The sequence below is a fragment of the Typopeltis vanoorti genome, chromosome 14, assembly GCF_054136105.1.
Source record: "Typopeltis vanoorti isolate ZY-2024b chromosome 14, IOZ_Tvanoo_1.0, whole genome shotgun sequence".
Taxonomy (NCBI): Eukaryota; Metazoa; Arthropoda; class Arachnida; order Uropygi; family Thelyphonidae; genus Typopeltis; species Typopeltis vanoorti.
In genome coordinates this window covers 1,820,360-1,838,914 of record NC_143562.1, presented here as the reverse complement: position 1 = coordinate 1,838,914, position 18,555 = coordinate 1,820,360, and the positions used below count along the sequence as shown (strand labels likewise).

At 36.8% G+C, this 18,555-nt stretch overlaps 1 protein-coding gene across 1 annotated transcript in view; it reads left to right on the top strand.

Annotated features, from left to right (window-relative positions):
- LOC150099121 (uncharacterized) overlaps nt 1–18,555 on the top strand; it is a 287,705-nt gene that overhangs the window by 256,675 nt on the left and 12,475 nt on the right. The window contains exon 13 of the mRNA XM_090403807.1: nt 6,080–6,210. Coding sequence (XP_090259933.1) covers nt 6,080–6,210 — 131 coding nt within the window. The remainder of the gene's footprint in view (nt 1–6,079; nt 6,211–18,555) is intronic.

Genomic DNA, 18,555 nt, shown 5'->3' with positions numbered 1-18,555 from the left:
CTAAAAATATAATTTCTTGGCATCTTTAATTTATATTGCATTGGGTAGCTGATTGGCTGTCAAACAGGTATCGTCAGGTGGTATATGAAGGAGTAGTATCCCAAAAGAGGAAAGTCACTAGTGGATTGTGTTGTATCGACTTTCTACTCATATAACTATTCTTTAGTCTTTGGGTCAGTTCCTCATTAAAATTCCATACAGGTATCACGTGGTACCTCTGAGGGACAATGGAATTTCCTCAAGATCGAGGCAACACCAGAGTATCAGAGTGTGTGAGATCTACCTCTCGTAAAACACCAAGAAAATTTATATTTCGCTGCGCTACTTAGCGCTATTAGATTAACAATATTATCAATCAAGAGGTGATCTCAGGACAGTACTTAAATGATACCTAGTAACTTTGCAGATGTGGCCAAACTTTACTTTTCTCTAGTCTCCCGCATAGGTTCGTATTATTTTTATAAGAGGTGCATCGATTCCAGAAATCACAGATAGCCTTAGTTAGATACAAAAGCAAGGTTTATTATATATCAAAAATATGTACATTCAATACTATTAGCTTAATTCCCATCTTAAGGGAGTTCCTGACAGTCAGGATAGAGTTAAAATATTACAGTACTACAGATATACTTATAACTGATTATGATGTAATTTACTAAAGTAAGAATCTTATATATACTCTTAAATACCTTAATCATGCATGATTATCACAATCTTTCTATTTCTCAGTAATTCTGTCAAACCACACTAGATAGCATTTATATCTTTTACAATTCCTTTATAAATTAGTAATTCCTCACTCTAGACATATTCGTAACTTCTTATAACATATTAAGGAACTTTATCACAGTGGTAGACAGTAAGATTTAAGGCAACCCTCTCTAAACAATAGCAACACAGTCTTAATCAATATCATTAATGTTCCCTTTTCTGCTTTATCAACATGGCACAAATCTCTCATTCACATTCAGTGAAATACAAATAAAGTCTACTTATCTGCCCTTTGGTTCTGTATCGTGTTAATGGTCTACCGGAATCTGCCTCTCCTTAATGTCCACGTGCTTCAATCTGGCTTTCTATGGACTGCCAGGCTTATTTCTTCCACGGAGATACAACAGCCGAGTTCCGCTGCTACCTTTATCGGAATCCTCCGGTATGGAGGCACTGCTGCCTTTCACCACCGCGAGACGAACACTAGGAGATCCAGGAACAAAAAAGCCTTTTTTCAGGGGTGCATGACCCTTATATTTCCCTCTTTTTTCTCAGTGTTTCTCGCATTTCGCGATGTCCAGCCAACACACTCACGTGGTCTTACGTCACGGCATCCAGCCTCCTCCGCTATTGCATGTGCGCTGACGTCACGCTGTTTGCTTGGGGCGAGCCGCTCACTCGCGTCACTGCTCTGTGACCTTTGGACTTCACTCTCCCCCCTCATGTTGAATTTGTGCTAACATTCTGTATCTATTAATACATATTACTTTATAAGACTCTGCTAAAGGTTTACACTTCCATTATTGATTTTAATTCATTTGTGAGTGGTACTAAATACACACTTATTTAATTTCTCATAGTAAAATTTACTTGATATATTTACATAGCAATAATTTTATACTCAGAGGCAATCACTTGTATTTATATTCCTTTTTTGTTTGGAAACGCATGTTAGATTGTGATAAGATAGGAGTTCCTAAAATTCCACTCTATCACAATCCAACAATTGCCACATGGATCTCTGTTTTGGGACCATTATTGTTTAACTTGTACGTTAATGATATTAGGACTGGCTTAACTGGAGATGTACAGCTGCTTGCCAATGATCCATATGTTAAGGCTTAAGTGGTCGGAGAACATCACAAAGACAACACAATATTGATTGTGTTGTTTTTGTGTGTTACAAGTGTTATTTGTACTCTCTGAATTTTATCTCAGTGACTGAGATAAAATTTTGGAAGCATTAAAATTAGTTTTTAATCCTTTCTTAGTGCTGTCAATACTCCATTAAACCTCCAACATGAGGAGCTTGCTGATGATGCAAAGTTGGGAAGCACTATGCGAAGTAGAGTAGATGGAAGATCTGAATAGACTATGTGAGTGGGCAAATGACTGGAGCTATCAATTTAATGTTGCAAAATGCAATGTCTTGAACTTTGGTAGGCAAAATTGGGATGCAGAGCATACAATTAATAAAGAAATTTTGGAGATGATGAGAGATCTGGGTGTGATGGTGGACAGATAATTGAAGTTTAGGGATCACATTGATAAAATTGTAAGAACATTCCAATGGATTATGGCAGTAATAAGAAGAAGATGCAGAGGCAGAGAGGTTATGGTACCCTTGTATAAGGCTTTGATCAGGCCACATATGGACTATGGTGCACAGATTTGGTCACCTGGTTTTCATGGGGGGAGGGGGGGATGAGGATGTATCGGAGAAGGTTTACTAAGTTAGTCAGGTCTGCAGAATGTCAGATATGAGGGGAGATTGAGGAATGCAACTTACAGTCTTTTGAATAGAAGAAGAGGGGAGATGATTGAGATATAAGTTGGTGAAGGATTGTTATGAGATTAATATCGAGAAGATATTTCATAGAGTAGAGAGTAGCACTGGTAGAACTAGAGGCCCATTCATGGATGCTCTATAAGGAGGATGTGATTATGGAAGTAAAAACAGGTTCGTTGTGTGGAGAGTGATTGGTGAGTGGAGTGCATCGTCTGAGAGTGTGGTTGAGGCGGAAGCTGTGAATGGGTTCAAAGCACGGTTTGATCTTTTGGAATCCGAGCTCCTGCAATGAATCCCCTGACAGTGTGGAGGTCAGATAATAATAATGTTCCATCTCTGGCAACTAAAGTCCTCTCCATATTCATCCTTTCTTCTACTAACAACATAATTGTAGAATACTCTAGGTTTCTTCTTTAGCTTATCTCCTTTCATATGCTAATTTGCACCTTCCTAGCCTGCACCTTATACTCATCATGCTGCTGCTGCTGAGGGATACTGTTTCTTTATATCTCCTCTATAACATTCTCTTAGAAGCTCCTGCAGAATTCCATGATTCTTCCCTCTACTTTAATTATCCTCCTAACCTTAGCAATGCAATCCAACATTGCCATTAGTAACTGATTTCAGACCAACTCCCATCACTTCTGATTTGTTCTTCCCTTCAGTTGATCAAGCCATAGTATGTTTTCTTAATTTATCATGTCTGCTGTGTAATTCCACAATATCTTTTGTTGCTTAAAGCTTTTATATGCCTAGCCCATGTCAAAACATGGTCTCCCTCTCTCTCTCTCTCTCTACAGTTGATGGTAACATGTCACTGTAGGATGATACAGCACTAGAATCCCATATGTTCATTTGACTACATGCTGCATAAGGCAGTTGTTCCTAAGTAGTACAATAATTCGATCTCATTACTAACACATGTTGTTTCCTGATTTCGGTCTTCCACTAAAGATTTCAGAATTGTTTCCCTCTGTATGTCCGAGCCTGTAGCAACACCCACTAAATATCTAAAATTTATGCTCACCTGAATCTAACATCAAATGGTCTCTAAGCTATTATCACTGCTTTCTTGAAGTTATACACACACAGGGCTTGGGGGGGCGCAACTCTTCTGAGATCATTATTAATACATCACTCCTTTTTTTTTCCCTTTCTTTTTGATAGCTGCCATAAGCATCATATTCTTTTCCAGTGAGTACATCTTTCTCTGTTAATCACATCTCACTGACACCAGTGATTCACATTTCAATGATACCAGTGATTTGTAGACTTACTAATTGTATTAAGGCCACAAATTCTGCACCCTTATTCTTAATATTTCTTGCACTGGTGTGTAAGCATAGTAACCTGCCCTGGTCCCCTTACCTCCCACAGTTTCTCACTGAGTCCTTGGACTTTGTTGCTCCCATTGAGGTCATCCTTGTCTTGCATTTCCTTGTCATGTGTTTCACATCAATCCAGGCAGCTTACACTCACTGTCACACTATCTAGTTTTTGTTTCCCTGACCGGCCACTCCTCTTCTTATCAACAGTTTACTCAGTTTCACACTGCTGCTCTCAATGAAATGCAGACCATCTTCTACAAGCAACTCTCAGATGCCTCTTCAGATTTATTTTACACATTCTAGCTATCATGCCATTCATAATCATTGCTCTTCTCCTCAGATTCTTATTATCATACATTGGCAACACACTTGCAGTTCTCCTTCTTGTATTGTGCTGCTTCACTTTCTCTAGCAACGCTTGACAGCCCTACACCATCTCATTTAGTCTTCCTTGCAAATCATTTGTTCCTATTCCTACCAGGCACAGTTAATTCTTCTGCACTTCCTCTCCTCTCCACAGCTTCATTCACTCTTCTTGTCATTGCTCCTCTCAAACACTGACATCTGCTCCATTTTCACATCTTTCTTTACAGAGTTCCCTTATAGCACTACACCTCTTTTCACCATTCTACATCATTCATTTCTTCCACGTGCACTTTCAGCTAGTCTCTTCTCTAAATGTCCTATATTACTCTGCACATGCTGAATATATTCCTCAATCATACCAATTCTTTTCTAATATCTTCACTTATTTTTATATCTTTCATCTTAGCTGCTTTACTATTCTGCCTTCATTCTTCTACAGTTCCACTGTCTTGTGAATCTTTTCCATCTTACTACTCACTATTATGTCATTCACCATTATACCACATTCACTCTTCCTAACTTTTGCTGCACTTTTGTTGTTTCACATTCTCACTGATTTCTTTTGTTGGGTCACCTACCTAAGTTTTTCAAAACTTTCTTACTGCTCTCTGCTCTTTCACATTATCTTTCTTCACTATCAGAGGAGCAATTCTTCTTCTTGTTACATTCTCACTGCTCTAGCCCTCAATCACGAATCTGTCACCATTCATCAACTCAGCATTTAAGTTGCACTTCACACTCTCCTTCCATCCACTTTAAAAATCCACAACTAATTCAAATAATCCAACAAATACATATAGTACATCTCACATTTCACAAAATGGCTGAAATGAAATTTAATTCTCTAATAGACAAAGCAGCCACCATCTTGCTCAAGTTAGTAAAGGGTTGTTTACCTTTACTAACTTGATGAATATAGAAGAATTTTTTTTAGAATGGGAAAAGCAGGTAGAACAAGGGAATATACTGAAAGTTGTATAAGGAGGGTGTAAGCAGGAACGTAAGGAGTAGGTTCCTTGCATGGGCAGAATGATTGGTCAGTGGAATGTTTTGCCTGACATTGCAGTGAATGAGTTTAAAGTTCAGTTTTGATAGGCTTTGTGTATAACATTGTTTGCCTCCTGTGATGAGTCTTTAGACTCCATGGACGTTTAGTGTTAATAATAATAATAATAGAGACAGAAAATTAATTTATTAGAATTAGACAGAAGTCTGGGACATATTTTACTGGAGCACAGTTGCTCCTATGATACCTTGCAGTTGATGCAGATTCAGCATATTATGTAAATATTACAGACTATATTCCTTCTAGCTTACTGTTTCCTTGTCTTGTAATAAACAGCTATTTTCAGCCATATAGCATGCTTTGCTTATAGGGCTCTCATCATGAATAGTTCTGAGAAGACAAGACTAATTCTTCTGTGCATTATTAATCTGCTCATTTGCTTAACATAAATTCCATTGAGTATTTATGTGATCCCAAATCATTCCATTTTACTGTTCACTGTTGAAAGATTCTCTGTTGTCTTTATTAGATAATGTTTCTTTATGCTTCTTATCTTGGTGAAATTAATGCTGGATTCATAAAGTGTATTTGATTATTCATTTTACACTTTAATTGCATGAACATAACAAAACTAAATGCATGAATAGTTCTTTTTTTGATGTTCCTGCCATTAAGTATAAAATGAAGTTAATGATAATTAATTCAAAATGTATTTAGCATTTGCAACCATGGTATTTGTGAAATCCAAAGGGGATAACTATTAAGCATTTTCCTAGTACAGTTATATCTAAGTGTGTTTATATAACATTGTAATGAAAAATATCTCTATTTCAGAATTTTCTGTCTATGAAGTGTGACTGGTATATTTGTACATTTTAGGTTGAGAGATTGCCATCTATCATCAGAGTTCTTCTTAAATCAGAAATAGAAATTCATAGGTTACATGCATGTCGCCTCATAGTTAGCTTGATTTCTCTCGAACCTACACTAACAGTAAATTCTCTAGTCAAGTGAGTTTCTGGCTTGTTAATATTTTATGAAATAAATGAAAGATATAATTTAATACCCTAAATTTTTTATGTACTTCTCCAGTTATAAAATCAAGTTTGAAATCTTTATTATACGATCAACTCTTACTAATGCAAACTACTGAGAAGTCTCAGCCAAAGTCCCACAGCATTATTGCTGTTTTAAGGAAATTCACTATGACAAACTGTATGTATACATGCAAAAAACTACTTGCATTTGGAAAATTGACCATAATCTTAATTTTTCACTTCCATGGTGTGATTATCTTGCTATACTCTCTCAAGTCATATATAAAGGCCAACAAGTTCTATTCATGAATAGCACTTGATGTACTAGATGTTTTGAAACCTTTTGGGTGTGGAGTGTATGTAAAAATAATAATAATGTAGTGCATACTTCTGGATGCATATAACTGAGAAAAAGAGAGATCACACTTGGAAAACACTTAATCCAAATGTTATTTAACCACTACTTAATTATTCATCAAAAAGTTATGTCAGTCTGAAAAAAAAAAAAAAAAAATGGTTCTTTTTAAAAATTATGGTAATGTTACTCAAACACATTTACCATTTTTATTTCACAAATTAAAGCTTTAAATCTTAAGGGGTGCTTAAGGGTCAAAGCTGTATAACTGAGAGGAGACCTCCACATAGCCTTTAAAGGAATGTGGAGAACCGACCAGGGCTTCTGACCTAATGTCCAATCCTCACCTTCTCGTGGTGCACCCTGTTGGGTATCTACTTGGATACTTAACGGACGAGGATGGGCTGGCAATTTGGGATTTAGCCGACCAAATTGTATTCTCATTGGTTAAACCAAAATATAGAATGATGGTACAACATGACAAAATTTCATGCCGGCTGGGGCGTCGCCTGGTTAAACAAGGCCCCCGTTGTTTTCGCCAGGGAACCAGGGCGAACAGCGAAAAGTCAGCTACTGGAACAAATCTGAAAATAAACCCCAACTCAACATCACCAGAGTTAAAGATCGGTACTATCAACGTAAGAAGCCTGAATGACAAAGAAATGGAGCTAGCTGAGGAATTAGATAAGTACCAGATCGACATACTAGGGGTGACTGAAACAAAAAAGACCAAAACTGGTGAGATCTTTCTGAGCAATAAATACAAAATGTTATATTCAGGCAATGACAATCAAGGAAAAGAAGGAGTAGCCATAGTATTCAACACAAAATAGGAGGCTAATCTTCTTGAATGGCAGGCAGTCTCAAGTAGAGTGATGTGGGCAAATATGAGAATGGGGAACTGGACAATGAGACTTATTTGTGCCTATGGTCCCACAGAAGGTTCTACAGGTAGAAGTGGAGGAATTTTTTGAGGCTTTAGAAAAAGCAACTGACACAATGAAAAATGAAAAGTTGGTCCTTGTTGGGGATCTAAATAGCAGAGTAGGAAATGATTGTGAGACATACAAAAATATTTTGGGAAAATTTGGAGAAAAGAGCAAAGCTAATAATAATGGCAAATATCTGTTGGATTTCTGCTCAGGACATGGACTGGTTATTACTAACACCATGTTCCAACATAAAAATGTGCACAAATTCACATGGAGAGAAGAGGCCAGGAATAAGAAAAGTCTCATTGACTATGTTATTGTTGATAGTGATGTTTTCGCCCTGTTACAGGACACCAGAGTGTACAGAGGATTTGAAATCGGAAGTGATCACTATTTAGTCTTGAACAGGATAAAATTGAATTTCATATTCAAAAGAATAACATGTAAGAAAGTTTTAAAGCGAATAAAAGTTGAGCAGTTCTCAGATGTGAACTGTAGACTAAAATACACAAAGATTATTGAAGAAAAAATGAAAGAGTGTGAGAACAGGAATCAAACCTTGGAGATTCAGTGGCAAACTCTGAAGAAAACATTGATTGATTCTGCCAGAGAGGCATGTGGTGAGGTTGTCTGTAAGGATAAAAAAATCAGAACTCCCTGGTGGACACAGGAAGTTAAAGAGGCAGTGAAGGAAAAGAAGAAAGCATATCAAAAGTTCTTGTCAAATAAGTCAGCTTGTGCTCTTAGAGAATATAGAGACAAATGCAAGAATGCTAAACACTGTGTAAAACTAGATAAACAAAAGTCATGGGAGGACTTTGGCAAGAATATAGAAAATAAATATCAAGAGGGTGGCAAAATATTCTGGAGGTTGTTGAAGAAGCTTAAGAATGGAGGAAAGAGTGCTATAAAAGGAATTAGAGATGATAAAAGTGGCATGAAAACGGAAGAAAAAGATATCCTTGAAGTATGGAGTAATTACTTTGAAAAACTGCTAAATGATGACAGCACAGTGGTAAAAAACACTGACCAGGCATGCAGTCAGGAATACATATCCATACTTGAAGTAGGAAAAGCTATCAAAGGCTTAAATTTGGAAAGCAGCAGAAGAAGATGATATTCGACCAGAAATGCTGAAGTATGGTGGTATAAGAGTCTTACAGTGGCTGCACTGCATAGTTCAATAAGCCTGGACAGAGGGACGAATTCCCGATGATTGGAGTAGAGCTCTCATAGTACCCATATATAAAAAGGGAAATAAAACTGCATGTGAGAATTACAGAGGTATTTCCCTACTGAGTATTCCTGGCAAGATCTATGAAAGTATACTTGAGAAATGGTTGAGAAGAATTGTGGAAGAAAAGCTTGGTGAAGAACAAGCTGGATTCAGGCCAAATAGAGGCTGTCAGGATCAGATCTTCACTTTACAACAAATAGTCGAGAAAGCATGGGAATATAACAAAGATCTGTATTTAAGTTTTGTCGATCTGGAAAAGGCATATGACAAGGTGCCAAGAGAGAAGCTATTCAATACGCTGCAGTTATGTGGTGTGAATGGGGCATTATATCAAGCAATACCTAGTCTTTATTTGAGTTGTAAGTCAGCAGATAGAATTGAAGGAAGTACAGGAAGATGGTTTAATGTTAAATCTGGTGTGAGACAAGGATGTACATTATCCCCTCTGTTATTCATTATCTATATGGATCACATTATGAAGGAAAGTGGTATTAAACATGATATCAAAATTGGAGATGTTAATGTCAGCTCTTTGCTTTATGCGGATGATGTTATACTTCTAAATAAATCTGCTACAAGTCTGCAAGATTCTTTGACTAAATTGAATAGCTGTTGTAATAGATATGGTATGAAGGTCAGCAATAAAAAGACAAAGACAATGAAAATAGGCAGAATCATTGAAAATGTCAAGTGTGTTGTGAATGGAGAACCTGTCGGTCAAGTAAAACATTTCAGCTATTTAGGCACGATTTTTACTGAAGATGGTAAATTAAATATAGAAATAGACTACAGAATCAGCAAAGCTGGTATGGTGGGAAGTCAATTGAATAAATTCATACGGAATAAGAGAGAAATTTGTCGGAACACTAAATTAGCTGTATACAAGACAGTGTTCAAACCAGTTTTAACTTATGGATCTGAGAGCTGGGTCAGAAGTAAAACACTTGACCAAAGACTAGAGACCACAGATATGAGAGTCCTGAGAAAGATTATAGGCGTGAACAGATGGCATCAATGGCAATATCATATTAAAAATGAGGATATTAGGAAAGAACTTGACATTGTCAGCATCCAGGAATGTGTTAGCAGAGCTAATCTCAGGTGGTATGATCACTTAAACAGAATGGGCGAGGAAAGATTAGCAAAACAAGTGTTCTCTGCCAGGTTGGCAGCAAAACGACCCAGAGGAAGACCAAGATATAGGTGGATTGATACAGTACAAAGTGTTTTAGAAGATAGAAATATAAGATCTGATAATGTTGGAGTCTTGACAAGTAACAGACTGATTTGGAGGAAAATTGTAGATTGGAAATTAATAATGATGTAATTTTTTTTCATGTAGTACTATCATATCCTGTACACCCCTTGAGGGTACATGACAGGAATTTGATGATGATGATGATGATGAAGCTTTAAATCATAAGGAACCATCACTTAAATTTCAGAATTTTCTGTCTATGAAATGTGACTGATATATTTGTTCAGTACTCTGTTAGCTCTGAAAACAAAATGTACCAATGAGTATTGTTTAGTTCTGTAAATATACATTTAGGAAAACCAATATATTTTGTCTTATGCTAAATTAGATTGCATTACCTCATTTTTATACACCATTATACAGCTTATTACATACTTGTGTGCAAGTTATACTTGTGCAAATGTGTAACTCATCCTGTAACTCCTTTATGCTCACACTGTGGTTTTTCAGCAGTAAAGCAAACCTGTTCATCTGACACACAAAGGCAGTACTCTTCTCTAACCTTGCAGTTTTACTTAATTGCAATTTCACTTTACAACATACTGACGGAGGCCATTACACTAATGCCTCTTTAATTTGAAGGATCATTCTTATTACCTTTTTAAAGATGTGACCACTCATCAGCAATTACATCTCTTTCTAGAACTTGATTGAACATACTTATTATTCCCGGCAGCTGGTCACTTCCATATTTCCACAGTTCCATGGTACACCTCCTGAGCCAGCTGCCTCACTATCTTTTTTTAAAGATGGGACTCACAATTGCATGATTCTGGTTATTGGGTATTTTTCAGTGTTATATATTTTATTTATTAATGTAACAAATCTTTGGTTAAAATCGTTTCCTACATGCTTGAAAGTTATATGGGAATTATATTTTCTCCTTGTGATTTTCTGTTTTTCATTTCTTTTAATACGTCATTAATTATTTGCTTTTTTAAGGATACTTGTGACATAAGACTGAATGATATATGCACGTAAACACAAGAAAGATATTTAATTAACCAAATATTTCGGTCTGGAAATAGCAGACCATCCTCAGTGGTATTACAAGAACAGTTTTTAAAAAAAATACAAGCTAGAATACTAACAATAGATCATTAAAAATAGAACACTCTGCATGATGTTATATCACTAAGTATGAAACGGAATATTTTGAAGTAGAGACATGATTGGAAAAAAAAAAAAAATTAACGAGTAATCTTGATTAGACTTTCCCAGATTTTTGATATAGATATACAGTCATTAAGATTCAGGTTGGGATGATGGAGCAAGGCCTCCATGCTTTCCTTGAACAAACGTTCAAACTCATTTTGCATGACCTCCTAGATTTTATGGTCTTCCAAAAATCCATAAGATTGACTATCCTCTTCGTCCAATAGTATATTGTATTGATTCTCCTACTTACCGTATAGCCAAATATCTAGCTAAATTATTGAAATCTTAAATTGGCAACTCTAATTCTTTTTTAAAATCTCCTCAGATTTCTTAGAAAAATTAAAAAATGTCTTATTACAACCTACAGATCTTATGGTTAGCTTTGATATAGAATCTTTATATACCAATGTACCTCTCAAGGAAACTTTAAAATTTCTTGCTGACATCTTTCCTGAAGACATAAAACTATTCGATTTCGTAATACATTCTGGATATTTCGTATGTCAAAATAAATAAATTTTACAGCCTAGAAGGAATGGGCCATGGGAAGTCCTCTTTCTCCTGATTTAGCCAACTTTTATTTGTTTAGAACATTTAGAAAAAGTCCTCTTCTCATCTATTTTCCCTCAACCATCCTTTTGGGTAAGATATATAGATGACATCTTTACTATTTGGCCACACAGCAAAAACTCTTTACCTTCTTTTTTAAACAGTATCAGTTCCTTGCATCATCATATAAAGTTTACTATGGAAATAGAAGAAAACAACCAGTTATCTTTTTTAGACGTTCTCCTCATCCGGTCACCTTCAAATATTCTTACATCTACAGTATACAGGAAACCAACATTCACAGGTCGTTATATTCTTCAAGAATCAACTCATCATCCTTGCCAAAAAAAAAACAGGAATTATAAAATGCCTCATCAGAAGAGCCAAAACTAATTGTTCTACTTTTGATTATCTACAGAAAGAACTTTCTACTATCCAACAACACATGAAACTCAATGGCTTTTCTGAAAAAAGTACTCAACATCTTCTCAACTCTTATAATCCTCCACATAACAACAAAGTGCCAATTCCTTATATCTCCGGTATTTCAGAACCTATCACAAGAATTTTAAAGAAATATGATTTAACAGCTACGTATTTACCTATTAACAAATTGTCTTCTCATTTTCCATCTCCTAAAGACAAACGCTCAACTTTATCTCTTCCTGGAGTTTATCAAATTCCTTGCAACTGTGGTCTCTCCTATTTTGGACAGACTGGACGTTCTCTTGAAAAAAGAATCCAAGAACATCAATCATCCATTCTTCACAACAAACCTGAAAAGTCTGGATTGGCTCAACACGGGATTGAAACTGACCACAGCATCTTTTGGTCCAGGACTCGCCTCTTGCATATATCCCATTATAGGTTTGAACGTTTGTTCAAGGAAAGCGTGGAAGCCTTGCTCCCTCGTCCTAACCTGAATCTTAATGACTGTATATCTATATCAAAAATCTGGGAAAGTCTAATCAAGATTACTCATTATTTTTTTTAATTTTTTTATTTTCAATCATGTCTCTACTTCAAAATATTCCGTTTCATACTTACGAATAATATTAATATTACAAATATTAATAGAACAAGGTGCGTGATGTTATATCACGCGGCATGTTCTATTTTAACGATCTATTGTTAGTTTCTAGCTTGTATTTTTTTTTTTTTTAAAAAAACTGTTCTTGTAATATCACTGAGGATGATCTGCTATTTCCAGACCGAAATATTTGGTTAATTAAATATCTTTCTTGTGTTTACGTGCATATATCATGCAGTCATTAATTATTCTTGTGAATCATTATTTGGAAAGGTATTATCACATAATATATTAAATGTGTAGAAAGGCTTATGTGTTCATCGTACATGTTGTTTAATTTTGACAGTATATATCAGAACACAGTCAATAAATAAATAATTATTTATTGACTTATTGCTGATATTTCACTGGTGTTATAACCAGCATCTTCAGAGCACAAAAATACAGTTTGTCACAGTACGCAAAACTACAACAGCATGGTGTAACAAAGGGACTAGTTAAACAAAATTGTAGCAACAACACAAAGATTAAAGTCCTAATTAGGTGCTCTCTATCTATTAAAAAAAAAAAAAAAAAAAACGGAGACAGAAAGCAGGTACTAGTTATGTCTTAAGATGATTGTCTCCCAAATCTTAGGCAAATTTATACAGCCATATTTGTTGAGATTCGCAGTATGTTTCAAAGGCTTCTGTTGCTTCTAAGAACAAACTCTCTGACTTGTAAAAGCTTCTGTGCAGTACTTTTGTTTTCTTTCAGTTGATCCTGTGTGCAAGGGTATCTAAAGCATGATCTGCTAGGCTTGACTTGCCATAGTGATAATGCAGAATATATCTTTTATGTTCACTGATGTGGATGTCCACAGTTCTTTCTGTTTCACCATAGTAAGTTTTATCACATGAGCAGGGTACTTCGTAGATTCCTGGATGTGATAAAGGAGGGATGATGTTATTGGGTGAACGGATGAGAGTTGCTAATTTGATACACGATCTGAATACAGTGCATAGTTCATATTTATTGAGAATCTAGTTATCTTTTCCGATATGCCTTTAATGTATGGGATGGTGACTGTTTTGTTGTAGGTCTTGGTGGATAGTGGGGGGGGGGGTCTTAGAATAGAAGCATTTAGTATTTTGTTTACCTTATTGGGGATTATAGCCATTGGCCAAGATGTGGCATAGGTGAGTCAGTTCAGCAGCAAGAGCATTGTCATTGGAACAGATTACTCTCGCTCTGTGGGTTAGCGTTTTTAAGATATCATACTGCTAAGAAGGGCGATGGTGTGATTGTTTGTGTAAATATCTCTCTATATGTGTGGGTTTCTAAAAACTGAGAATGATAAGGAACCATCTGGAAGACGTGTGATTAGTGTATCCAGGAAGAGCAGACAGTTATTAGCTTCCAGTTCCATTGTAAAGTGGATTTTTGGATGTTAGCTGTTTAAATGTGCTAAGAATGTATCCAATGTGGCAAGGCATGTGGCCAAATAGCAAGCACATGATCAACATAATGTAGCCAAAGTGTTGGCTTCAGAGTGGCTGTATTGATAACTAGTTTTTTCCAGGTGTTCTATGTAGAAGTTTGCTAAGGTAGCCCATAGCTGTCCCATCTAATTGTAGTATATTTTCCCTTTCCATGTGAAATATCCTACATGTATTGTGAATTTAAATAGTTCAACTGAGAGGAGACTTCCACATAGTCTTTAAAGGAATGTGGAAAACCGACCAGGGCTTCTGACCTAATGTCCAATCCTCACCTTCTCGTGGTGCACCCTGTTAGGTATCTACCTGGATACTGAATGAATGAGGATGGCCTGGCAATTTGGGATTAAGCTGACCAAATTGTATTCTTATTGGCTTAAACCAATATACAAAATGATGGTACAACATGACAAAATTTCATGCCGGCTGGGGCATCACCCAGTTACACAAGGCCCCATTATTTTCGCCAGGGAAACAGGGCGGACAGCAAAAAGTCAGCTACTGAAACAAATCTGAAAGCGCACCCCCCAACTAAACATCACTAGAGTTAAAGATCGGTACTATCAACATAATAAGCTTGAATGGCAAAGAAATGGGCTAGCTGAGGAGTTAGATAAGTGCCAGATCAACATAATAGGGGTTACTGAAACAAAACAGACAAAAACTGGTGAGATCTTTCTGAGCAATAAATACAAAATGTTATATTCAGGCAATAACAATCAAGGAAAAGAAGGAGTAGCCATTGTATTGAACACAAAATACGAGGATATAAGAGAATATTCTTGAATGGCAGGCAGTCTCAAGTAGAGTGATGTCGGCAAATATTAGAATGGGTAACTGGACAATGAGACTTATTTGTGCCTGTGTTCCCACCGAAGATTTTACTAAGAAGTGGAGGAATTTTTTGAGGCTCTAGAGAATGCAACTGAACAATGAAAAATGAAAAGTTGGTTCTTGTTGGGGATCTAAATAGCAGAGTAGGAAATGATTGTCAGACATACAAAATTATTTTGGGAAAATTTGGAGAAAAGAGCAAAGCTAATAATAATGGCAAATACCTGTTGGATTTCTGTTCAGGACATGGACTGGTTATTACTAACACCATGTTCCAACATAAAAATGTGCACAAATTCACATGGAGAGAAGAGGCAAAGAATAAGAAAAGTCTCATTGACTATCTTGTTGTTGATAGTGATGTTTTCTCTCTGGTGCAGGACACCAGAGTGCACTGAGGATTTGAAATTGGAAGTGATCACTATTTAAACTTGAGCAGGATAAAATTGAATTTCATATTGAAAAGAATAACATGTAAGAAAGTTTTAAAGCGAATAAAAGTTGAGCAGCTCTCAGATGTGAACTGCAGACTAAATACACAAAGCTTATTGAATTAAAAATGAAAGAGTTTGAGAACAGGAACCAAACCTTGGAGATTCAGTGAAACTTTGAAGAAAACCCTGATTGATTCAGCCAGAGAGGCATGTGGTGAGGGTGTCTGCAGGGATAGAAAAATCAGAACTCCATGGTGGACACAGGAATTTAAAGAGGCAGTGAAGGAAAAGAAGAAAGCATATCAAAAGTTCCTGGCAAGTAAGTCAGCTTGTGCTCTTAGAGAGTGCAGAGACAAATATAAGACAGCTATACACTATAAAACTAGCTAAACAAAAATCATGGGAGGACTTTGGCAAGAACATAGCAAATAAATATCAAGAAGGTGGTAAGATATTCTGAAGATTGTTGAAGAAGCTTAGAAATGGAGGAAAGAGTGCTGTAAAAGGAGTTAGAGATGATAAATGTGACATGAAAACGGGAGAAAAAGATATTCTTGAAGTGTGGAGTAATTACTTTGAAAAACTGCTAAATGAAACAAGCAGTGATGACAGCACAGTGATAAAAAACACTGACCAGGCATGCAGTCAGGAATACATATCCATACTAAGAAGTAGAAAAAGCCATCAAACGCTTGAAATGTGGAAAGGCAGCAGGAGTAGATGATATTCGACCAGAAATGCTGAAGTATGGTGGTATAAAAGTTTAAAGTGGCTGCGTTGCATAGTTCAAAAGGCCTGGACAGAGGGACGAATTCCCGATGATTGGAGTAGAGCTCTCATAGTACCCATGTGTAAAAAGGAAAATAAAACAGAACTTGAGAATTAGAGGTATTTCCCTACTGAGTGTTCCCGGTAAGATTTATGCTAGTATACTTGAGAAACGGTTGAGAAGAATTGTGGAAGAAAAGCTTGGTGAAGAACAAGCTGGATTCACGCCAAATAGAGGCTGTCTGGATCAGATCCTCACTTTACGACAAATAGTTGAGAAAGCATGGGAATATAACAAAGATCTGACTGGTAATTAATTTACGGAATTAACAACGCATATGAAGTATTTAATTAAAGATAACTTTAATGAATCACTTCTATATTTCGGCAATGTCACATTGCCATCTTCAGGAACATAAAGATATGGTATGTGCACTAAGGAACTAACAAAGCAAATGAGGAAGAAAGTAAGAAACTAATTTTGTTCCTAAAGTCCTAATGGTGCCCTCTTGCGGGCTAATTTGGTAGTCTTGGCAGTTGGGCTGAAGTTCTCATAATGAAAGTCTCCCAAATTTGGGGCAGTTTCATGCACCCAAATTTGTTGAGGTTAGGAACGTTTTTTAGAGCTGCTGAAGATTCTTTGAATAATCTTTCATATTTAAACTTGCTGCGATGGATTATTTTTGTTTTCTTCCAACGAATTTTATGGTGGGTATCTAAGGCATGGTCTGCCAACCCAGAGCGGCTGTACTGGTGAAACCGGATGTAGTCTTGGTGTTCTGAAATCCTGATATTTGTTGTTCTGCCTGTTTGGCCAAAGTAGGACAATTTGCAGCTGCAAGGGACCTGGTATACACCAGGTAGGTCTAGGGGAAGTGGTTGGTCTTTGGTAGAGCGGATAAGGGATGCCAACTTTTTATATGGTCTGTAACAGGAAGTAAGGTCACATTAACCATATCGCCAACAACGTAAGACTGGATCTAGTCGGTGTTCTCACTAAAGCCAAACCTCCGAAATCCAACTTATCCAAAAACGAATATACAGCCCTACAAGAATTAAAAAACAACAAAAAAATAGTAATCACCAAAGCTGATAAGGGAAGCGCCACTGTGGTACTCAATCAAAAAGACTACAAAGGTAAGCTAAATTCTTTAATTCGAGACCGTACTACTTACCTCCCCATTGAATATAATCCGACCAACTCTCAGATTAGAACTATCCACAGACTCCTTAAGAAGGTCACTTCTTGGCCTGTGGAAGTCACCAACAAACTTAAACCTTATAACTCTAGACCCCCCCCCCCCCCGATTATATGGACTCCCAAAAATACATAAACAAAATATGCCATTGCGTACCATAGTGGATGGCATTGATTCCCCCACATAAATTAGCCAAAACGCTCACACACTACACTGGCAACACACCATCACACATAAAAAACTCAGCCCACTTTAAAGCCAGTATAGAAAACCTCACACTCCAACACACTGACATAATGGTCAGTTTTGACGTCTCCTCCCTATTCACTAATGTCCCACTAAAAAAAACCCTTGAGCTCATCCAAGCCAAGTTTCCTCCCGATATCTCAGCCCTATTTCAGTTCACAATGAACTCAGGCTATTTCGTTTGGCAAGGAAAGTTCTACAAACAGATAGAGGGGACAGCCATGGGTTCACCACTTTCCCCACCCTTGGCCAATTTCTTTATGGTGACATTTGAAGAGAAAGCCTTAAACTCCGCCCCACAAAAACCCACTATTTGGCTTCGTTATGTGGATGATGTGTTTGCTATTTGGCCACATGGCTCAGACACACTCCACTCCTTCCTAACACACTTAAACAACCAACATCCCAGAATCCAGTTCACCTTAGAAAAAGAGGAAAACAACACCCTCCCCTTCCTAGACACTTTAATCACCCACCAGCTTGATGGATCTTTGGTTTTCTCTGTTTACAGAAAACCCACCCACACTGGCAGATACATTCACCAGCAATCCCACCCCCCCCCCTCACAACAATATGGGGTGATAAAAACACTATATAACAGGGCAAAATTAATCTGCTCAGATGACAAGGCACTGACTGTGGAACTAAACCACATCCTCAACACTTTCTTAGCCAATGGCTATAACCCCAAAAAAATCCAAAAAATACTAAAACCTGTAAACCACAACCCCCTTCCCCCCTCCACAATAAAGACTACACCAAGTCTATCACTATCCCCTACATCCAGGGCACCTCTGAAAAAATAACTAATATCCTCAAAAAATATGACTTTACTTCCTG